Genomic DNA, 24,676 nt, shown 5'->3' on the forward strand with positions numbered 1-24,676 from the left:
ACTGCTTTCTAACACACTGAGGAAATATATCGTTTCCTCCCATATTTTTCTTCCTGAATTTCAAAACGGTGTGCTTGACCATCTAGTAATGTTGAGTGATGTTTTTCACCAGCAATTCCTTTTTGATAACTGGGCAATTTTCTAATATTGATGAGTCCAGACCCCATTTGTAAGTTGGTTCCCTCTGGATCAACATGAAAAATGATGCAAACTTTAAACATATCAGAAACATCAATATTAGGAAACAATGGAAAGAGGGAAGGTTTTAAGGCAGCTCAAACTTCTCCTGTGTTGCCTACATGTTTGTTTATGATTATGAGGCACCGTTGTTTGGGTGCTTCCTCTAATTATTTTCACTGAGTGCTGTAGAACGTGAAGCACAGCGTTTAACACAAAAGCCACTGCTGAAAAGCCAGTCTTTGTAAGCTCTCTTCTCATTTTGCGGTCTTGGCTCTAATGGAAATACTGTACTTGTCGTCCGTGATGCAGTGATTCCCTTACTCTACTGAGGCAATAGATTTTTTCATCTGGCAGAATTTATCTGGAGAGAGGGGCAGGGGAAGAAACATCACTGAGCAAAAAGGATCCCTTACCCAACTCCCAAGCTGGTACATTTAAGTATTAAAGGATGAGCTCTATTTAAGTTCCATCCCTACCTTTGATTGTCTGAATATATCCAACATAAAGCTTTGAATGGAAAACCTGGTGGCATAGTGGTTAAGTGCTACAGCTGCTAACCAAAAGGCTGGCAGTTCAAATCCACCAGGTGCTCTTTGGGAACTCTCTGGGGCTGTTCTACTCTGTCCTATAGGGTCGCTATGAGTCGGAATCGAGTTGATGGCAATGGGTTTGGTTTTTTTGGTTTAAAGCTTTGAACATGTAATCTCATACCTAAGGTCACTGAAGGACAACCAAAAACAATAATAACTGGATGTAAAATTCAGATGCTTTATCATAACATGAAGCACGCTATAAGGTGTTTCCCTTGGACCCAATTATGGGAGAACTTGCTGAAAAAATAGCCAACTCTCACATTGTATCGCTCATGTGCAAGACACCAAGTGCACATTGTATCACTCACATGCCAGACACTCACCACTTGAAATATAGTAACGGTTTAGTACTCCAGCACCCCAATGAGACAGACAATGACTGTTGTCCCCATTATAGAAGAGGAAACTGAGACACAGAGAGGCTAGGCAACTTGCCCAGGGCCCCGCAGTTTATAAATTGAACATATAATTTATCTTCTAAACTGAGATTTTGAGAGGGAAATGAGTTGCTATTAATAAATGTACAAAACAGCAGGGGTAACCTGGGATTGTCCTGAGAAAACTAGGATGTAGTTACCCTAAAAAAATCAAGGATTTGAATCCAGGCGCCAGACTGAGTCCACAAGTAAACCACTCTAGTAGACCATTGTATTCCATTATTGGCCTCATTCATTTCCCCAGCATTTATCCATGTACTTATACTGTCTTGCGCTCTAGTCTTTTCTTTCTACGTGCCTTCCATTCCTCTCATTTTGCAATGTTGTATCAAATTAACTAACTCCAACCTGTATGTGAAGCATTGACAGTACAAGAATGAAGTAATACAGAGGTCTTATTCTCCAGGAGTTCAATAAGAGCAAAGGCCTAAAATCTCATGACTTCCCTTAGGAACAAGGTTAGAAGCACCACCTTGCTTTGATGAACCGAAGGAGGGCTCCATGGTTACCAAGTCAAATATCTCATGTACTTTTAGGCCCAGCTGTGAAAATGTCCATATACTTTCTGATGAGCAAAATCCTATACTGAACCGGAGTCCTGTGAAGCTGGGCCAGTATCAGACATGGTGCTCTCAAACAGATTTTATGCTGCAAATCCAAATTCAAAATGAAAGTATTAAAATTACAAAATGAATGTACAGCTGGTTTTGCTCCAGGGTTTATCAGTGATGAGTCACCTGTTTTTATTGCATAAGAAATCAAATCTAGTGTTGTAATGAAAACATGATACAGTGAATTTAGAATAATTCTTGGAGCATTCGAGATGTGCCTATTTGTTCAGGGACACTGTGTCCTTTGAGGTTTCCTCTAAGCAGTGTAATCTTCTGTAAGAAAGATGCTTTCTCATTTTTTTGAGAAAAGATGCCCCATCATCTAAACACTCACAAGGACTGGTTTCTATGCAGCAATTATTGCAGAAGCAAGGTATGTAGATTGTACATTTATGCTTCGCGTTAAGTTCCTTTGTCAACGCTGGGCACACATTTATTCTAGCTGTAGTTTAAGGTATTTATTTTTGAATCTTAGCTCTTCGGTATTCACTTAATGTATGAGCTTCCCATTTCCCTAAAGATTATAACTGTAACTAAATTTTACCTAAAGGTTTTAGGCAAACTCAGTGAATAGGGAAGAGATTAGGAACCGGTCCCAGTGTCTGGTATAGGGACTGAAGGACAGAAGAAATAAAAGCTGTTCTTAAAATATGTTTGCTGTATGGAAATAGGTTTTCTTATTAGCCACTCAGGTCATGAAGAACTACAGTGTCATCTTAAGCTTCTGCTTTGTTGGTTCAAGGTAAAGATTTTTATAATTTTAATTTACTTATTTTTTATTGTGTCTTAAGTGAAAGTGTACACTTCAAGTTAGTTTCTCATACAAAAACTTATATACACATTGTTATGTGACCCTAGTTGCTCTCCCTATGATGTGTGTCCACCCCGACTTTCCTGTGTCCATTCAACCAGCTCCTGTCCCTTTCTGCTTTCTCATCTTGCCTCCCGGCAGAAGCTGCCCATTTAGTCTCATGTATCTACTTGAACTAAGAAGCACCATCTTCACAAGTATCATTTTATGTCTTACAGTCCAGTCTACTCTTTGCCTGAAGAGTTGGCTTCGGGAATGGTTTCAGTTCTGGGCTAACAAAGAGTTCGGAGGCCATGTCTTCTGGGGCCCCTCCAGTCTCGTTCAGACCATTAAATCTGGTCTTTTTTTTACTAGAATTTGAGTTCTGCACTCCACTTTTCTCCTCCTCTGTCGGGGACTCGTAGTTGTGTTCCCTGTCAGGGCAGTTGGTGGTAGCCAGGCACTATCTAGTTCTTCCTAATTTTGCCATCATAGCAAAGACTGAGAGACAGTTTTTCTGGATTTATAATTCTTGGCTGGTGATTTTTTTTTTTTTTTCATCAAGGCTTTGTATATGTCATCCCATTGCCTTCTTGCGTGGTTTCTGCTGAGTAGTCAGAGTTTAGTCTTATTGACTCTCCTTTGTAGACGACTTTTTTTTTTTTTTTTTTTTATCCCTAGCCATTCTTAAAATTCTCTCTTTATCTTTAGTTTTGTCAAGTTTGATTATAACATGTCTTGGTGACTTTCCTTTGTGACCTACCTTGTGTGGGGTTTGATGAGCATCTTGGATAGCTGTCTTCTCACCTCTCAGGATTTCAGGGATTTTTCTGCCAACAAATCCTCAACAATTCTCTCTGCACTTTGTTATCCCTCCCCCGCCCCCTGCCCCTGTTCTGGTACTCCAATCACTCATAGGTTATTCCTCTTGATAAAGTCCCACATAACTCTTAGTGTTTCTTCATTTTTTTTAATTCTTTTATCTGATTTTTCCTGAAATAAGTTGGTGTCAAATGCTTTATCCTCAGTCTCACTAATTCTGACTTCCATTGCCTCAATTCTGCTCCTACGACTTTCTATTGAGTTTCTAATTCTGAAATTTTATTGTTAATCTTCTGGATTTCTGTTTGCTGTCTCTCTATGGATTCTTGCAGCCTGCTAAATTTGTCAATGTGTTCTTCTGTACTCTTAAATTCCTCTATTGCTTTGTCAGTGTGTTCCTTGGCTTGTTTTGCGTTTTGCCCGATCTCTTGAAGTTAGGCTTCAGGTATATACCCTACAGTACTGTGCTAATGAGGGCCTATGCTGTTGAAATGGGCCTACACAGGTCTATGCAGGGGTGAAAGGCATTCAAAGTCCACAGACCCCTTATACCTATGTCTAGACAAAGGAGCTATACCTGCCCTGAGTTCCTGGTTTAGGGGAGCTGACAGATTATTTTTTCTGTTTGTTAATTTGTTCCCACTCCCAGGCCAAGAGAATGGGTCAGGGTGCGTGATGGGCCCTACTTTAGACACAGGGGAAGCAGCAATTGGCAATCTCTGAAGCTGGCCTAGGACCTTGTGCAGAGTGGGGAGGGTGCAGGGAGGGAAGTTCTTCCCAAAGAGGGTGTTTTTTGATACGTGTGGTAGTTTGGACGCATGTACTTATCTTTTGCCAGTTGAGGGCCACTTCTCACTGGTTCTGGAGGGTTAAGCAGACTCTACGCTGCTCAGCCTCTCCCAGTGTGGAAGATGTGTCCTGAACACTACTGCTTTCCTCACCGTGCACAGCCAATCCAGCCTGCAGGGTACTGGTTCCCGCCAGGTCAGGTCTGGCAACTCCTCCTTGCTTCTGAACCATCTCTCCCTCCTCCTGCCACTCAGTCTGATTCCTCAACTTTGCCTTTGATTTTCAGGACTCATAGATTGTCATATATAATCGATTCACTTGTTTTTTCAAGCCTGTGTTGTAAGAGGGACCTTAGGTAGCATCTGACTACTTGGCCATCTTGTCTCGCCTCCCTCGATTTTTATAATTTTAAATACGTCACATTTTAAAGACTATGTATATTGATAGTTTGAAGGATAGCATTTGAATCCCATCAATCTATGAAGTCATGTCTTTTTATAATGGATTTACTGAAAATATCTTACATTAATAATTGCATTCCTGGTATAATGAATAAATATTTGTTTTTCTGCATTCCCTAAAGACTGCAATTTAAATGATGTTGTTGTACAAATAGGATAGTGATCCTAATTTATTTTTATATTCTTTTAATCTGAATTATGTTCAAAAGTAAAATCTAATCTATGTAGTCATAATTTAATAGTCAATGTACCACTGATTGAAGAATGAATATGTTTCATAGAGTGAGATATGTGCATATAAATGGTATCATTTTCATGTATTTCAGGATATGGTGTTAGTCTCTAACAGTTATTCAGGATAAAGTAACATGTAGTCAGTATAGGACATCCCTCCTCCATTTATTATTCCTCCTTTTTGCTTTGTTTCTTTGTTTTTCTATCTAAAGTATATAGAAACAGAAGAATTATTAAACATCAAGGTCCAGTAATCGATTTTATTTTCCTTTATAATAGAAGCCAGTTGTGTGACAGTCAGAAAACTTATATTTCTTTAAATCAGTTTCTAGAGCAGAGAGGTGAAAGGAATTTGTTCTAGACTCCAGGATGACCAAAGTTAGAGTCAATGAATTTTGAAGTGGATGAGCTTAGTTTTACATGTTGAATAAAGCTTAGAGGACTCTTCAGAAAGAATGTGTTGCTAATGTACTGACCTGTCCATCTATATGCAGTGGAGGATTTGGACCTTATAGGACACGTAAACTGGGTTATTTGTGCACAGCAAAGAGTTTATTGTTTTAAAAATAAAAGAAATTAAAATAATTAGAGCTGCTATCCAAAACCAGCATTTAATATTGATAACTTCTTTATAAATTCTAGTCACAGTAGTAGTAGCATCATCAGAACTAACCTGTCTAATTTTAGGGAGGATAATGTGAATCAGGAGCCCTGGTGGCACAGTGGTTTAACTTTCATCTGCTAAACTAAAGGTTGTCAGTTCGAATTCAGCTACTGCTCCTTGGAAACCCTATGGGACAGTTCTACTCTGTCCTATAGGGTCTCTCTGAGTCAGAATTGACTCGACAGCAAGGGGTTTGGTTTTGGTTTATAAGAATCAAGGCTGATCCCTAAGAGGTAAAGGTCAGACATACCTCCACCCACAACCTTTTTAATAGCCCTGGCACCAGCCGTTCGCCACACAGCACTCTCTATTTCTCTGCTGGGTTTGGTAATCTGTTGCGGTGGCCACACAGAACTCACAGACCATGCTTACAGTTAAGTGGTTTATTAAAGAAGCAACAGGATACAACTTGGGATCAGGATCAACAGGCTACAGCTCAGAATCCAGATAAGGAACTATGTAGCCAAAGTCTCCCTTCTTCAGCACAGAACAGCGTCCTCAGGTCCACTTAGCTGTGCAGGCTTCTTCTCAGTCCCCTCAGGACAGGCCTCCTCTTAGCCTCCTGAGGACAGATCTCCTCTCAGCCGCCTCAGAAGAAGTTCTTCTTGGTCCTGCTATCTGTCACTTCTAACTATGCTGCTGTGCTCCTTCTGGGCCTATCTCTGCTGGCCCTGACACAGAGGCCTTTCTGGGCCTCTCGCTGTCTTCAGTGTTACAGCCCTTGACCCATGTTACGGCTCTTTTAAGATGTTCTTTGTCTTCTGTCTCTCTGCTTCATCTCTCTTCCTTCTTCCTTCTGCTTCTCTTCCTGCTTCTTTCTGTCTCTTCCTGCTCCTTCTGCTTCTGAAACCTCTGTGAGGTTGGCTGCTTATATCTACAAAAGCCTTGTCAATTTCAAGGCATGGCCCTCCACCAAGACCACAAACTGACCAATCCCTTCTCAGTAGCTCACAGACACTTCCTTTGCACAGTCGGCTACAGACATTTCATTTGCAGAGTCTCTAGTCACTTCATTTGCCTAGTCTACTGACCAATTACTGCCAGGTGCATACCAGTCACGGAGCGGACTGCAGCCCAGGGCCAAGCAAAAAGTATCAAACCATCCTGGTTTACAGCTTACCCAGGAGATGTCAGTCAACCTGGACAAATGTAACAAACACTCTGGGGTAGAAAACTAGGACGAAGGTAATTCCTCAGAGCTTAGGGGAAAAAAATCTCTCAAGCTGTTTTTCCAAAGAACCAAGGCAAAAGGCCACATAAACGAACTCATTTGACCCAGCACCTTCTTTCCTTGAACATTTAGTTGTGAAATACTTTTTTTAAGCTTAGCATGTCAAATTACAGGCCAATTGAAATTCAGTTCTATGCTGATAATGGATGTGTATAACAGCCTGAAAGAGCTTTAATAAAGTACAATTTCACTTATATGACGCAATAATATATTACCAGCCCAATTTGGAACTACGCTAGTGGTGCAGTAATACATTTATACAACTAATATTCTTAATTTTCATCCTCTCTTGTGTTAAATTACAGCTTCCTTTAAGATTAAATCTACTTTTGAGCCTAATGGTTTCTTACTTTAATTCTCCTATTCTGATAGCTTTTACATTTTTCCTCATCTTTCTGTTTAAATCCTCTATGAGATACTTGTAAATTTTCATGAAGAGCAAGTAAGAAACTATGTAAAAGTCATACAAATTACACCTCTTATCGAAAATATGTATGACCTATAAGTGCTTAAGTATTTATCATAATATTACTACATTAGTGTAATAATATATATATTATAAAATATATATATTCAGGCATCACCAAACGTCATTCATGAATTTTCTCAATGTATATTAAAATTTTTCCAGTTGGTAGTGACACAATTCACCATTCACACACATACATTAATGACATTCACTTGCAGGGAGAAGTTTAAAGAATTGTTTATTATTATTACCTATTTGATGAATGCTTCTACATATAATATTGAATCTGTGGTTATAGCATTATCAGTGCTTTATTACTTGGATTCGTACTATCCTGTCTCTCAAAGCAATGTGGTTTTGTTCTCCATGTCTTTATGGTGTCCCATGTAATCAATGAAAAATTTGTGCCTAGTACAACATTCGGATGTAAATGCAGAACATTTGTTCTGAAGACAGAGCTCATATTTAAATACAAATTTCAGTCTAGTAATCAGGTGTTGTGATCAAAATATTTGACAAATAATACAGTATGGTCTGCTAACAATTGGAATGGAGGCCAGCCATGAACAACCAGTATGGTGGTACTTGTCCTCTCAGAATATCCACCATGCTCTTAACCATCATTGTATGATTCATGCTGCCAATAACACAAAACCTAGATTGATAAGTGAAAGAATCAACAAATTTAATGAAAAATATTAAGAATCATAAGAGAGAAGTCTGCTGCGTGGCTCTGATAAATATAATTTTGACTTGAAATTTTATTTTTTAATGTACATTAAGACTTAATTTGATCTACAGTGATTATACCAGGAAGTAAAACAAGATTTTATTTGACATGGTTTTTGTTTTGTTTTTTTTGTAGTGGCTAGCATTCAGAAGCTTCCTGCAGCCTCTGTTCTAACAGACATCAATTTCCCAATGAAAGGACGGAAGGGAATGGTTGACTGGGCAAGAAATTCAGAAGATAGAGTGGTGATTCCAAAAAGCATTTTCACTCCTCTGTCATCAAAAGGTAAATATGTGAAATGATTTGAGCTTTGAACAAAACATTTTCTGATAAGATCATTTAATGAGATGCTACATGTAAATATCCATACATTAAATGGTTTAGAAACAGTCCACAATCATGATTCTAAACTAATTTTGTAAATATAGAGAACTTACAGTTAGTCTTTACATCTCTGAATTTACTGAAGGAAAGGATCTATTAAATTGGCACACACATACACACACACACACAATTCAAGTGCTAATTATAGACCTGAGCTTAATGTAGTCAAGTTTCAGTATTGACAATTTTATTCCAGTATAACACCTGGCCTAATATTTTAACTTTAGCTATTAAAAAGCATTGCATTTTCTATGCAAAGTCATTTTATGTGCCTCACATTAAAATCTTCTTTGGCTTGAAGACACTAGTATATAAAAATAAATTCTAAAAAATAATTTTTAAGAACATCTTCAGTAGTTGCTAAAATTAATAAGCATTTTCAAGAGCGATAGTGTGCCCTTAATTCTTACCTTGGAGTCCCTGGGGGTAGCAAATGGTTAAGCACTCTACTACGTGCTGAATGGTTGGCAGTTCTAATCTACCCAGAGGTACCTTGGAAGATGGGCCTGGCAATCGGCTTCCGAGAGATCACAGCCTCGAAAATCCTATGGAGCAGTTCTACTCTGAAACATATAAGGACATCATAAGTCAGAACTGATTTACTGGCAACTAAAAATGTAACAACAGTTCTTACCTTGGAGATTTTGTCCATGTAACAGTGCTCCAGAAGAGAATTGACTCTCCTTTCCCATATCATTTGGGAATTTAAACTCATTAACTGCAATTAAAGCAGTTTCTTATCTCAGTGTGGTAGAGAAAGGTTACTTCACGATGCAGAACCACAAAAAACACATCTTTTAGAGCCAGCACCTGTGAGGCACATGAGGTATGCGGCTATCCTTCCCCATGGATGGTTAGGAAGGCTTTTCTTCTCCTTGGCTTCATCTTCACATCAGCAAGTAGTATAATCCCCTTATAATAAGCGGATTACTGTTTTATAAAACAGTATTTTTCTTGCTATTTTGCTAATTTTAAAAAATTTATTCTTTCTAGAATTAGATGAATCATCTGTATTTGTTCTTGGAGCAGTCCTGTACAAAAACTTAGATCTTATTTTGCCCACTTTGAGGTAAGCTACAAAGTAATAAGCTGTTGTAATCTCTGTAAATTATTCTAAAAGTGTGATTATAGTTCATTCTATGAAAATAGTCAAACATGCTTTGCTAATACAAAGGGCTTTTTCTTAAATGAAATAGAAAATACCAATTTAATGAACAGGTTATTAGCATATTACGCATTTCAAAAACAACTAGAAAAGACAATTTTGGTGTCTGATTATAGCCCTGCAATTCTTTATAACTAATCATGACTTGCTTTAAGACTGAAAAAAAAAAAAAACCCTCAAATCTCTGTACTAGAATGGGCCATTGTAGAATTAATCTGTCTCCCTGTATTTGTAGTTAATGGTGCTGTTCATCAATATTATATGAAACTGAAGGAGTGGCAGGATGACTGGGAATATGTGGTTTTTTTCGTCATTTGCACAAGATCTCAATTTGCTGTTAAATAAATTTTCAATTACAGCTACATTAAGAAAAAATGCTCTTGTTCAGTTAGGGAACTATTTTTGAAAGAAATTCATTGATTTCTTCCCTCCCAGGCATTAAAAGAAACAATTACAAACAGTAATTCTACTGCCATTAATTTATTTGTTTTACTATCTTAGCTACTTTACCAAATCTCACTGAAAACATCATTTATGTTTCTTTGGATAGTGATGTCACTCATAATGACCTGTTCCCTCCACACTGTCTCATTTTGGAGGACTGAGACAAAGTTGTATTTTAGTTCAACACAGCCACATTTGCACTTAGTACATACTTACCCCCCAAGAATAAAGCTGCAAGGTTTTAGGGAGGAGAGACTGTGACTGATGCTCACAGTTATACGAGAAATGTAATAGTCTAATAAATAAAAACAATTAGAGTTCAGTGCAGCAGAAAAAGCCTTCCTAAGGAAGTGGCTAGGTTTTCTGCAGCTGCAGTGAGTTGTCATAATCTTCGCAGAAAACATTTCTATGTGAAGCATTTATTATTAGTAGAGTTGGTGAGTCACTGAGAGTCCCTGATGCGAAACAGATTCTCCTTCAACCAGGGAGGTAACTGTGGGGAGGTATAGAGGTTTTTGTTTGTTTGGTTGGTTTTTTAACTCTCTTCTGTGGATGGAATTTGGGCTTCCTGAATTTAGATAAATTTATGTTTAGCTTGGTTTTGCTAACATAAAATTTTTTAAAATGAATAGCTTTACTCCCAAATTTTTTGATGGTTTTATTAGAACACATTGGTGTGTACAGTTATTTTAAAATAAAATTTATTTATAGTTACATTGCCTGTACCTTGGCTATGATGTTCACTTGAGGAGAGATGTGCAAAAATTTAAAAAGTTTTCAGATACTCCAATTCAGATATTTCCACAGGGGATCATTTATATTAAGCTTATCTTATAAGAATTCTAGACTAGACATTAACTTGAAATCAGGTAAATTAGGTTTCGATTTCAATTTTAACATGACAAGAGTTTTATAAACTTGTCCAGGTCACTGGACATGTTTCTACCTGGACAAGTTTCTGCTTTCAGTCCAGCTTTAAAATAGACACACATTTATGGGCAACATTTACTCTATTTCCCACTGAGAAGTATAGAGAGTGCAAATAAAACATTCAACAAAAGTGCTTTAGATTGTAAATCAGTTTCCCTCCCAGGTGTTTATCAAAGTTGTACTATGATTAATTTCATTTTGTGTAATATCAAAGAACTCATTCACCTGCATAAATGAAGTCAGGTTATTGTAAGTTTCACAAATTTACACAGTTAAGGAAACTGGAAATTTATCTAGGGACATCAGCCTTTAAAAAAAAAAAAAAACTTTTTTTTAAAATAATTTTTATTGTGCTTTAAGCGAAAGCTTACAAATCAAGTCAGTCTCTCACATATAAACTTATATACACCTTACTACATACTCCCACTTACTCTCCCCCTAATGAGTCAGCCTGCTCCCTCCTTCCAGTCTCTCCTTTCATGACCATTTTGCCAGTTTCTAACTCCCTCTACCCTCCCATCTCCCCTCTAGACAAGAGATGCCAACACAGTCTCAAGTGTCCACCTGATACAAGTAGCTCACTCCTCATCAGCATCTTTCTCCAACCCATTGTCCAGTCCCTTCCATGTTTGATGAGTTGTCTTCAGGAATGGTTCCTGTCCTGGGCCAACATAAAATTTTATTCACTTATCGTTTGAACACTTTTATCATGGCAGAGACAGTGGCCTCTTACAGTTAATAGATAAAGAGTAGAACTATAATTTAATAGATACAGCAGGAAGTATTCAGGACGGTTGGCTCCTAATCCTACCTATGACACAAACAGACTCAGATCAGGCTTGGACAAGCCATTGGCTTTCTTTATTTGTAAAATGCAGGGTCTGAACTCAAAGAATTTTCCTAACTTCAAAAATGTTCTGTTTTTATTTCAGTGAAATTATACAATTTCTGACATATTCTCTAAATTGAAGTCCTTAGTAAACTATGTATAAGAATTATGAATATGCATACATATGAAACTCTAATGGCACAGTGGTTAAGAGCTCGGTTGCTAACCAAAAAAAAAGGTCAACAGTTCAAATTCACCAGCCACTCCTTAGAAACCCAATGGGGCAGTTCTACTCTGTCCTGTAAAGTCACTATGAGTCAGAATTGACTCGACGGCAGTGGGTTTTTGGTATATGTACTTATAAGGAGCCCTGGTGGTAAGGTGGCTAAAGTTCTTGGCTGCTAACAAAAAGGTTTGGACCCACCAGACACTCCACTGAGGAAGATGTGATAGTCTGCTTCTGTAAAGATTACAACCTTGGAAACCCTATGGAGTGATTCTACTCTGTCCTATAGAGTCACTATGAGTCAGAATCGACTCTATGGCAAAGGCTTTGGTTTTGGATACATACTTATGCTTTCTATATATACATTAATTAGGCAAATGATTACTGGAGAAAACTGCTCTTTCTAGGAAAATTGTACTCACATTTTGTTTCATTGACCAGAAATAACAACGATAGAATGCTCAGTAAATAATAAAGGGCTAAGAAATGTTTGTTGACATAATTAAGTGTCCTTTCTTGATAGAATGTATCTTATATAATCATTTTTAAAATAAGGTACATAAAAATTTAGTTTTACTATAAAAATATTTTAGGAACAGAGGGAAAAAACATGTACCTTGTTATTTGTCTTGCTGTACATGTTTGACTTCATAGATTGAACCAAATAGGAAAGGAAGTATCTCCTTATTACAACATGGAAAAAAAAAGAATATACAAATTTGCTCTATACTAGTCATTTTTTTACCAAATTTTCATGAAATATTTTCCTAAGTGATCATTTTACTAAGCATTTTCTGAAGTTCCTGGGGCCATACACAGAGTAATGTCACGTTTGCTGTTAGGTTTCCAGAAATTTGATATTTTAGCATAATCATTTTCAAAATAATATATTGCATACTTTCCCTCATGGGGACTTTGAAGGAAAACTTGATGTCACGTTTCGAATAGATATAGTTTAGAAGTTTTTCTTTATACAAAGACAGAAATATCTTTGTCATGTTGACTCTTCTGTTTAGATTTGTTCTCTTCCCCTTCCCTAATATGCCTTCAAATAGTCTTCGAGCTGCAATGTTTATGTTACTGTTTGACTTTCTTCCTTTTTTACAGTTAAGTAGACTCAAATTGTCCCTTTAATGGAAGGAAATATGTTCTACTAAACCAAGCCAAACCCAACCCATTGCCAAAAGTCGATTCTGACTCCTAGTGACCCTATAGGACACAGTAGACCTGCCCCATAGAGTTTCCAAGGAGTGACTCGTGGATTTGAACTGATGACCTTTTGGTTAGCAGCCAAACACTTAACCACTTTGCCACCAGAGCAACTCAAGTTCAAAGTAAATATGTGCTATTCTTAGACTCCCACTTTTATGCTTCTTCAGAATTATTTCTTATAGTTAAAAGTTCTAGAACCATATTAGTGCTGCAAGGCATTTTAAAGGTCTTTGCATCCAGAACTTTCATTTTACAGATGTGAAAACTGAGATCCTCTTGCTTAAAGATCCTTAAGCCAATAATATATGACTAATAGGTGACTGAGTTCTAACCTTAATATATGACTAATAGGTGACTGAGTTCTAACCTAACTCAAGTCTTTTGTCTATCAAAACCATGACTCATCCACTGTATCTGGCTGTCTTTGTTGACTGCCAGTCGTGATTCTCTTAAGCGATTTAAATGGTGGCTTTCTTCTGTGTCAGTGAGTGGATACACGTGTAGCTTCCACAGAATGTCTTGTAAGGCAGCCACGTATGCATGGGCTGGCTCAGGGAGGACTGGGATCTTCCCAGTGACCCCAGCGTAGGCTTTGGAAGCCAAGACCTTAGGTGCTGCTCTCCCCACCCCCACACAACCACTCTTGGGTCTGAGAGATAAAGATGGTTGATGGTAATGCCTTCCACCCTGGAAACGCAGCTCTGGCCAGAGAATCCTTTGGGGAGGTGAGGCCTCACTTACATCAAGGAATTCACGAACACCCACGCTCTGGCATGCCCAGAAACTGTTGGTGAGAATTTTAACTGGAATGACATTTCTGAAGGCCAGTTTGGCAATATCAAGACACTTTACAAAATGCATTGTCATTGACACAGCAAACAACTTCTAAGAATTTATCTTAAGAAAAAAAAAAATTTTTTAATTTATGCTAGTGCACACTCAAGCCAAGGGCTCAAACATCAGTTGTAAACACTCCATTTGCTGATTGGTTTAATAAATTCTGGTTCTAGTTTTGTGGGAAACCAAATTACACCTAAACATATGAGCAATGTGCGATTATCCTGGTAAGACATGAAAAATGTAATCCTGTAAAAAAAAAAAAAAAAAATGAATCATATTAGTGTAGCTGTTAACATTCAAGATATTTTACAGAATCTAACTAACACTATATGCAAATGCGCCTGTAGTATTAAAATGCCAGGAAAAATACAGACGAATGCAAAACCACAACCTTCTCATAAGCCCAATAGTAGTTTGAAAATTATCTTCTAAAAATGGAACAAATTTCAATAATGCAAAACCACATGAATTTGCTGTCAAGTGCTCTGACCTAACAAAGATAAATGATGCTGAAATTCCTTCATATTTAGGAAATGGAACTCATTTGTGTTCCTAATATTACAGAAATTAAAGGCAAATGGGAAAAGCAATTGAACTAAATAATATTGGAAATAATAGAAAAGCAAAGACATAATCACTTTTATACCAATGCACCCAGAAGGCAATCAGCGTGAAGTAATCAGCTCTCTCAAGAGCACATGCTCTTTAGTTTCAGGCCCTAAACTTCGAACCTTATTTCTTTATTCTGGGTTTGCAATGAGATATTGTAGTTTAGTGACAGTCTATATCTTTTTATAATACCCTATCATGAACACATTAGGAATTACAATTATCCATGGGACAATGAATTTGCAAAACTGTTTTTGTTAGATCCCATCGAGTCTGTTCCGACTCATAGTGACACTATGTATAACAGAATGTAACACTGTCTGGTCCTGTGCCATCCTCACAATCGTTGCTATGTTTGAGCCCATTGTTGCAGCCACTGTATCAATCCATCTCGTTTAGGGTCTTCCTCTTTTTTGCTGACACTGTCTTTACTATGCATGATGTCCTTCCCCAGGGACCGATCCCTGCTGATATTATATCGAAAGTACATAAGATGAAGCCTTGCCATCCTCCCTTTTTAGGAGCATTCTGGCTGTGCTTCTCCCAAGACAGATTTGTTTGTTCTTCTGGCAGTCCATGGTATATTCAATATGCTTAGCCAACACTGTAATTCAAAAGCATCAATTCTTTGGTCTTCTTTATTCATTGTCCAGCTTTCTCATGCTTATGAGGGGATTGAAAATATCATGGATTGGGTAAGGTACACTTTAGTCCTCAAGGTAATATCTTTGGCTTTTAACGCTTTAAGAAGGTCTCTCGTAGCAGATTTGCCCAATGCAATGTAATTTGATTTCTTGACTGCTGCTTCCATGGGGGTTGATTATGGATCCAAGCAGAATGAACTCCTTGAGAATGTCAATCTTTTCTTCATTTATCATAATGTCACTTATTTGTCCAGTTGTGAGAACTTTCGTTTTCTTTATGTTAAGGTGTAATCCATATTGAAGTATGGATTTGATCTTCATCAGTAAGTGCTTCAAATCCTCTTTGCTTTCAGCAAGGAAGGTTGTGTCATCTTCATATTGCCACAGGTTGTTAATGAGTCTTCTTCCAAACCTGATGCCATTTTCTTCTCCATGTTGTCCAGCTTCTTGGATCATTTGTCAGCAAACAGCTTGAATAAGTATGGTGAAAGGATGCAATCCTGACTCATACCTCACAGTATCCCCTTGTTCTTATCAAATGACTTTCTCTTGGTCTATATACAGGTTCTACATGAGCTTAATTAAGAGTTCTGGAATTCCCATTCTTTGCACTGTTATCCAAAGTTAACTATGATTTACACAGTTGAATGCCTTTGCATAGACAATAAAACACAGGTAAACATCTGTCTTAGTCATCTAGCACTGTTATAACAGAAATACCACAAGTGAATGGCTTTAACAGAGATTTATTCTCTCACAGTCTAGGAGGCTAGAAGTCTGAAGTCAGAGTGCCAACTCCAGGGGAAGGCTTTCTCTCTCTGTTGGCTCTGGGGAAAGTTCTTGTCATCAATTTTCCTCTGGTCTAGGAACTTCTCAGCATGAGAACCTCAGGTCCAGAAGACACACGTGCTCCTGGCTTTTCTTGCTTGGTGGTAATAAGGTCCCTCTGTTTTTCTGCTTGTTTCTCTCTTTTATATCTCAAAAGAGATTGACTCAAGATACAGCCTAATCTTGTAGATTGCATCATTGATATAACTGCCTCTAATCCTGCCTTGTTAACATCATAGAAGTGGGGTTTACAGCACATAGGAAAATCACATCAGATGACAAAATGGTAGACAATCACACAATACTGGGAATCATGGCCTAGCCAAATTGACACACATTTTGGGGGGGACACAATTCAATCCATAACAAATTTTTCTGGTATTCTCTGCTTTCATCCAAGATCCATCTGACATTACAGTGATATCCCACATTCCACATACTCTTCTGAATTCAGCTTGAATTTCTGATAGTTTCCTGTCGATGTCCTGCTACAGCTGTGTCTAAATTATCTTCAGCAAGATTTTACTTGCATGTGATATTAATGATATTGTTCAACAATTTCTGCATTATGTTGGATCAACTTTGGAATGGACACAAATATGGATCTCTTTCAATCAATTGCCCAAGCAGCCGTAGTCCAAATTTCTTGGCATAGATGAGTGAGTGCTTCCACCATTGCATCCATTTGCTTAAACATCTCCATTGATATTCTGCCAAATCTGAAGCCTTGTTTTTATCAGTGCCTTCAGTGCAGCCTGGACTTCTTCCTCCAATACCGTTGATTCTTGCTCATACGCTGAAATGGTTGAACATAGGCCAATTCTTTTTGGTACAGTGACTCTGTATATTTCTCCCATCTTCTTTTGATGCTTCCTGCATTGTTCAATATTTTGCCTATAAAAAATACATAAAACCAAACCTGTTGCCATCGAGTCAATTCTGACTCATAGCATCCCTATATTTAGGACAGAGTAGAACTGCCTCATATGGTTTTCAAGGAGCACCTGTTGGATTCAAATTGCCCACCTTTTGGTTAGTAGCCATAGCTCTTAACCACTATACCACCAGGGTTTCCATTTTGCCCATAGAAACCTTCAGTATTTCAACTCGAGGTTTGAATTTTTTCTTCAGTTATTTCAGCTTGAGAAATACCACACGTGTTCTTCCCTTTTGGTATTCTAACTCCAGGTCTTTGTATATTTTGTTATAATACTTTACTTTGTCTTCTCAAGCTGCCCTTTGAAATCTTCTGTTCAGCTCTTTTTTTTTTTTTTTTCCATCATTTCTTCCAGTCACTTTAGCTACTCTTTGTTCAAGAGAAAGTTTCAGAGTTTCTTCTGACGTCCATTTTGGTCATTTCTTTCTTTCCTGTCTTTTTAATCACCTTTTGTTTTCTGCATGTATGATGTCCTTGATGTCACCCCACAACTCCTCTGGTCTTCCGTCATTAGTGTTCAACGTGTCAAGTCCATTTTTGAGATGTTCTATAAAGTCAGGTGGAAAATACTCAAGGTCATACTTTGGCTCTCGTGGACTTGTTCTAATTTTCTTCACCTTTAACTTGAACTTGCATATGAGCAATTGATAGTTTGTTCCGCATTCGGCCCCTGGCCTTGTTCTAACTGATGATATTGAGCTTTTCCACCCTCTCTTTCCACAGATGTAGTCGATTTGATTCCTGTGTATTTCATCTGGTGTGGTCCACGTATATAGTCACTGTTTATATTGTTGGAAAAAGGTATTCGCAATGAAGTCATTGGTCTTGCAAAATTCTATCATGTGATCTCCAGCATTGTTTCTATTACCAAGGCCATATTTTCCAGCTACTGATCTTTTTTCTTTCTTCCCAGCTTTTGCATTACAATCACTAGTAATTATCAATGCATCTTGTTTGCATGTTTCATCAATTCTAGAGTGCAGAGTTGGTAAAAATCTTCAATTCCTTCATCTTTGGCATTATAGTTTGGTGCATAAGTTGGAATAATTGTCATATTCATTGGTCTTCCTTGGAAGCATATGGATGTTATCCTATTACTGACAGTGTCCTATTTCAGGATAGCTGTTGAAATGTTCTTTTTGACAATGAATGTGATGCCGTTCCTCTTCAAATCATCATTCCAGGCATAGTACACTATGGGATTGTCTGATTCAAAATGGCCAATACCAGTCCATTTCAGCTCATTGATGTCACTATGAGTCAGAATCGACTTGATGGCAATGGGTTTTTTTAATGCCAAAAATATCGATCTTTAAGCATTCCATTTCGTTTTTGACAACTTCCAATTTTCCTAAATTCACAATTTGTACTTTCACATTCTGATTATTAATGGGTGTTTGCAGCTGTTTCTTCTCATTTTGAGTCATGGCACATCAGCAGATGAAGGTCCCGAAAGCTTTACTCTATCCACGTCATTAAGGTGGTCCCTACTTTGAGGAGGCAGCTCTTCCCCAGTTGTATTTTAAGTGCTTTCCAGCCTGAGGGACTCATCTTCTAGTACTACGTCAGACAATGTTCTGCTGCCATTTTAAGGTTTTCACCTGCCAATTTTTTTAGAAGTAGATTGCCAGGTCCTTCTTACTAGTCTGCTTAAGTCTGGAAACGCCACTGAAACCTGTCCACCATGGGTGACCCTGCTGGTATTTGAAATACCAGTGACATAGCTTCCAGCATAGAGGCAAGACTTCAGCCACCACAGTACCACAAAGTGACAGATGAGTGGTGGGTAACTAATAGTATTCAAATATTGTAATATATTCAGTGTATTATTTGCAAAAATCTGGACTTACTTCTGCCACACCTTTTGAAAGTGATTTTAAGGCTCTGATCATTCAGCATTTTTGCCACTTTAGATGCTACATCTCTTAGCAAACCTAACCTATAATTCTGGTTAGGTTGCAGAGGTCTAATTAGGTCCAACCCCGCCTTTTAGCAGCCATCAGTTGATTTCCTTTTTAAAAACAACTGAATTTGGCCTAATGATTTTGATGAAGGTCTCAGTTCCCAGAATATATGAAATCACCTATTTTACTTTTTTTTTTTTTTTGGTGGGGGGCTTTCAAATTTGAAGCTGTATGACCTATAATTCTAAAAATGGGAAGTGGCTACTGTTAATTTAATAATTTCTGTTAAACCATTAGCACATTTTTCTTATGTACCTTATCTGGCTGGAATTTATTTGCACCACAAGCGCCACAGCCCCCTCCACTGATGTGTGTTCTGTAACACTGCATTGCATGGTACCATCACTTTTTTTACCCTCCTTGAAGTGCGGCTTATGTGTCCTAAGCACCTTAAGGCTCTTCAAAAATTGTGAAGAATAAGTTGAGTCTCCTTGGAATGAATAACTCCACACATGTTAAAATGTTTTAGAGAGCAGCTAGCACTAATCTCAAGGACAGGAAAGAACTTTATGACTTCAGTCATGAAATTCATTTGGCTGTAAGATCTGCTTTCCTAGCCATGAACACAAACATGTACCCAGACAGGAAGTGCTAGTACATTGCAAAGCCTGACACGGCATATCAGGAGCCAGCTCTTCACTTATGCAAACTGGAACAAATTGGTGGAATAAATTAAAGAGAATTCTGTACACTGAACACTTTTTAAAAGGGAATCGTTGTATAATGTAAATTCACTTACATTTTCCTTCCTTAAGCATTTTAACACTGATACTGGGATTACATCTTAAACCAACTTGGTCAAAGTTTCAGTAGTTGTATTTAGTATGTATTTATTTAACAAGCCGTTGAAATTTATATTGAGCACTAAAATGTGCCAAGCAGCATGTGAATGGGGATATACCAAATGACAGACACAAATATGTCCTCACTGAGCTCATAACCTTGTGGGAAGGACACATAGTATTGATGGGTGCCGTGGTGGTGATAGGGACACGTCAGTGTTGTGGCACAAGGAGAGGAGTACTTACACGCTAATGAGATAAGCATGTTCATCTGCATGCATGCATCTATGTGCGTCATTTCCCAGTTGTATTCTAAATACATTACACAAATACACACACACTTCACCAAAGATATCTGGCCAACTCCATCCTCTAAGGACCTACTCCACCGTACCAGGTTGAACCTGACACGATATAACATACCCCACTGCTTATCTTAGCTACTTTGCCTCCCATGGCCCAGATGTCCCAGGCCAAGATCTCCACATTCCTAAGCATGCAGAGCAAACTTCATAAATACCTTCACGAAATTATGAAGCCCTGGATAGAAATTCTGTGTTTCTCAGTAAATTCTCCACTTGCACAATTTTTAAAATGATGCGAATTATATGTATATTATCAAAATTACCTTACATTTACTAATCAAAATTAAGAACCATTGGATTTTATTTGTAGCAGAGAAATGGGTTATAAACAGAAGCAGAATAAAAGGGCAGGTGGAATTTGGGTGATGAGGAAGTCATTTTCATTCAGGTCACCAATCAGAAATCATACATCTTCAGACCAATGTGAAAACGTCACTTGTATCTGTGTGCTCAAGACCTGTTCTTCTCTAGGATAAACCTCTATATTCTTTCTGGTGGTGACAGGCAGCCATTTCCCCTCAACTCTAAGCCATGTGTACCTTGTCATTCTCTGGGAACCCTGTCAGTTCTACTGGTACACTCAGTCGCCCAGTATTGCCTCCCAGTGTTAATTCCACCTATTCTCAGTTGATCCCTGAATCCTTTTCCTCAGCAGAGAAACAGGGAAGAACAAGTTGGCACAGGGAGCATGGCATGTGGAGCTTAGTTTTATATCCTCCTCAAGGTAGCTTACCTTCAGTTGACTCACAAAGAATGTGAGGTCCAACATTGTCCTGCAATATCAGAATTAAGTGACTTTGATGCTACAGCCACCTTAGAAAACAATATGGCAATAACTTATAAAATTAAACATGTCTTTATCGCATGACCCAGCAATGCCATTCTTAGGTATTTACCCAAGACATAAAAAATACATGTTCACACAAAAAGCATGTATACCAATTAATCATAATAACTGAATTCGAATAGCTGTTATTCATAAGATCTAAAAATCTGAAGCAACCCAAAGGTCCTTTAATTGATAAATAGACCAACAAATTGTAGTATGTGCATACTGTGGAATATCACTGAGCCATAAGAAGCAACAGGGATGAATTTCAAAAACGTTATGTTAAATAAAGTCAAACACAAAAGTCTCTGTAGTGTATGGTTACATTTGAGTGAAATTCTAGAAAAGACAAAATTATTGTGACAGCATACCCAAGGCTACCAGGTGAGGAAAGTAAAAAAAAAAAAAACCAGGGAAAAGGTGATTGTAGAAACTGGTTAGGAGAGAGAGCAGCTGTCTGTAGTCATTGTGGTGGTGGTTGCATGGTCATACACAACTTCTAAGAGCACTAAACCACACACTTAAAATTGGTAGATTTTATTATCTGTAAGTGATATCTTAACAAGCAGAAAGAGGGAAAAAAACGACTTTGTCTTTGATACCAAGTATGAGTTTCCCAGAATTGTACATGCCCTATTTTTTTTTATGAATAAGTAGTTTATTTCAAATCAAACAGCAGGGGTGAATACATATATATTTCTTCAAACAGCTAAAAGTACTATCAACAGATCTTTAAATTTCTAAATAATAAGGGATCTGGAGTGTTGTATGCATTTTGGATTAAAACCTATATATGCAATAAAGGTTTATTTCAGTTTTATATATTTAAATTATATTTATGTCTAATTTTTATGACTTGTAAATATGATTATACTTAAAGTAGCTTAAACTTTTTGTGAGTGAACTGTACTTGGTAAGATATTTCAAAAGGTAAATGCTTTCCATAGATTGAGCATATTTAAATAAAGCATTGACTTGTAAATTTCTTTCATTAGAATAAATGGCAGTCAATAATTAGGAACTAACCCAGTGCCGTCGAGTGATTCCGACTCATAGCGACCCTATACGGCAGAGTAGAACTGCCCCATAGAGTTTCTAAGGAGCGCCTGGTGGATTCGAACTGCCAAACCTTTGGTTAGCAGCCCTAGCACTTAACCACTACACCACCAGGTTTTCCAATTAGGAACTGCACTCATTTATATTTAATCTCTACTTGCTCTCTTGCTATGCCATATTCCAATCATTTTTCATAATGTATTTTGGGATAGTTTAAAAAATGTCGAGATAGCATTTTGCAAGAATATTTGGGCTCCTGGAGAACAAAACTACTAAGTCCACCTTGAGATAAATGAATTATATCCATTTAAAGATTGCCTTAAGGTTAAATTTACAATCCATCTCTCTCCTAGGTGAATCAGATTTAAGTAATGGAAAGCTTGTCAGTACTGTGGCTTTTTCATCTTTCTTAAAATGGTAATATTCAGCACTAGCTTTTTCCCAAAGTTCTCTAATTCCAGAGAGTCTGTTTGTACCAATAAACGGACTGTATCCTTCCATGAATGATACCTTGATATTTGTATCACGTTTTAAATCTACTCACCTACAGTTTCTTTTATTTTTTGCTTAGGTTGCATTTATTTAATGTGTCATTCCAGCACGTATTGAGCAGTAGGAATTAATATTTTTCATCAATCTTTTCTCCTTTTAATCATAATTACTCTGTTTCAGAAATTATACTGTCGTTAATTCCAAAATCATTGTGGTCACAATCAGGCCTGAACCCAAAACAACTGATTCGTTCCTGGAGATAGAACTAGCTCATTTGGCTAATGTAAGTATCATCCACTTGGCACTGAGTTGCTTGTAGAATTTACCTTAAGAGGTTAGCAGTCATTCTTTCTGACCAATAAAGCCTTTAACAGATTTTCTAGAGTATTTGTAGTTACAAATGAATGTATTTGTTATATATTGTTATTATATAGAAACGGAATGTCATACTATTCTATGATTTTCTTCAGGATTAATCTCTTTTTATTTTATCCAAGGAAATAGCTAGTGAATAGTTAATTTATCAGTGTATGCACATTAACTGGGCACTGTGCTAGGCACAAAGAGACCGAGATGAATAAAAGCCTGTTTCACTATGTAGTGGGGAATACTGACACATAAATATATGGAGTTAAGATGCATGCAGCAATAGAAGTTATAAAAGTAGTACAAAGGATTATGATTAACTGTGGATAGGAGGATATATAAGTGCAATGCGGAGGATGAAATTCTCCAGATCTTCTTTGGTGAAGGATGAGACAGTACACAGCACTTGGCAGGCCAGCACAACTTAACCAAGACAAGGTCTTGGAAGCTTCACAGACATATCCAAGCTCCCTGAGGGACGGAATTGTTGGGCTGACGGCTTTGGGGACCATGGTCTTGGGAAACATCTAGCTTAATTGGCATAACATAATTTATAAAGAAAATGTTCTACATTCTACTTTGGTGGGTGGTATCTAGGGTCTTAAAAGCTTGCGAGTGGCCGTCTAAGATGCTCCACTCATCTCTCCCCATCTGGAGCAAGAGAGGGTGAAGAAAACCAAAGATGCAGGGAAAGATTAGTCCAAAGGACTAATGTATCACAAGTACCACAGCCTCCACCAGACTGAGTCCAGCACAACTAGATGGTGCCTGGCTACCACCACCAACTGTTTTGACAGGGATCACAATAGAGGGTCCTGAAAAAAGCTGGAGAAAAATGTAGAACAAAACTCTAACTCACAAAAGAAGACCAGACTTACTGGTCTGACAGAGACTGGAGAAACCGTGAGAGTATGGCCTCCAGACACCCTTTTAACTCAGTACTGAAGTCACTCCTGAGGTTCACCCTTCGGTCAAAGATTAGACAGGCCCATAAAACAAAATGAGCTAAATGAGCACACCAGCCCAGAGGCAAGGATGAGAAGGTGGGAGGGGACAGGAAAGCTAGTAATGGGGAACTCAAGATCGAGAAGGGGAGAGTGTGTTGACATGTCGTGGGTTGGTAACCAAAGTCACAAAACAATACGTGTATTAATTGTTTAATGAGAAATTAATTTGCTCTATAAACCTTCACCTAAAGTACAATAAAAAAAGAAAAAAAAACTGTTGAGAGAATTAAAGGAGATAACATGATGTAAAGCACACACCACAGTGCCAGGATCATTGTAAATCTGTGATAAATGTTAGCTTGAAAAAAAAAAAAAAGAATGAAATTCTTCAGATCTTGTGCAGTCTTATGTAGAAATTAAAATTATTTATCACGTACATATTCACTTTAAACACTTAATCATTAATATGTTGGGGCAAGGCAGGTGATTCCCATTAAAACTTGGGTGAAAGTCAGCCAATCTCATGCTTAACATGTACATACTGTTTATCTCTTGTACTATCAAATTGATCTTTGCATACCAAAAAACTGAAGTGAAAAGTGATTAAGTCATTTTCCCAAGTCATCTAGTTAGTGAATGATGAAACAGAACTTATATTTACATCTTCTGGGCTACCAAGCCTGTATATTTTCTGCTATTGTATAGTTTGTGATTTCACAAAGAAATCAGGCTTGGTTTTATAAAAATGGCAATGATCTTCCCTGTGAACCACTTTTTACTAAGGTACCTCAGGCTTTCTAGATTGTTTAATGAAAA

The 24,676-nt window shown here is 37.6% G+C and overlaps 1 protein-coding gene across 8 annotated transcripts in view; it reads left to right on the forward strand.

Annotated features, from left to right (window-relative positions):
- The window catches only part of ADGRB3 (adhesion G protein-coupled receptor B3), a 792,372-nt gene that overhangs the window by 436,798 nt on the left and 330,898 nt on the right, over nt 1–24,676 (forward strand). For all 8 annotated transcript variants that reach the window (XM_049895042.1, XM_049895022.1, XM_049895052.1 and 5 more), the window contains 3 exons: nt 8,147–8,296; nt 9,389–9,464; nt 22,728–22,830. In XM_049895042.1, the coding sequence (XP_049750999.1) occupies nt 8,147–8,296; nt 9,389–9,464; nt 22,728–22,830 (329 nt within the window). The remainder of the gene's footprint in view (nt 1–8,146; nt 8,297–9,388; nt 9,465–22,727; nt 22,831–24,676) is intronic.

The sequence above is a fragment of the Elephas maximus genome, chromosome 1 (assembly GCF_024166365.1).
Source record: "Elephas maximus indicus isolate mEleMax1 chromosome 1, mEleMax1 primary haplotype, whole genome shotgun sequence".
NCBI classification, from domain to species: domain Eukaryota; kingdom Metazoa; phylum Chordata; class Mammalia; order Proboscidea; family Elephantidae; genus Elephas; species Elephas maximus.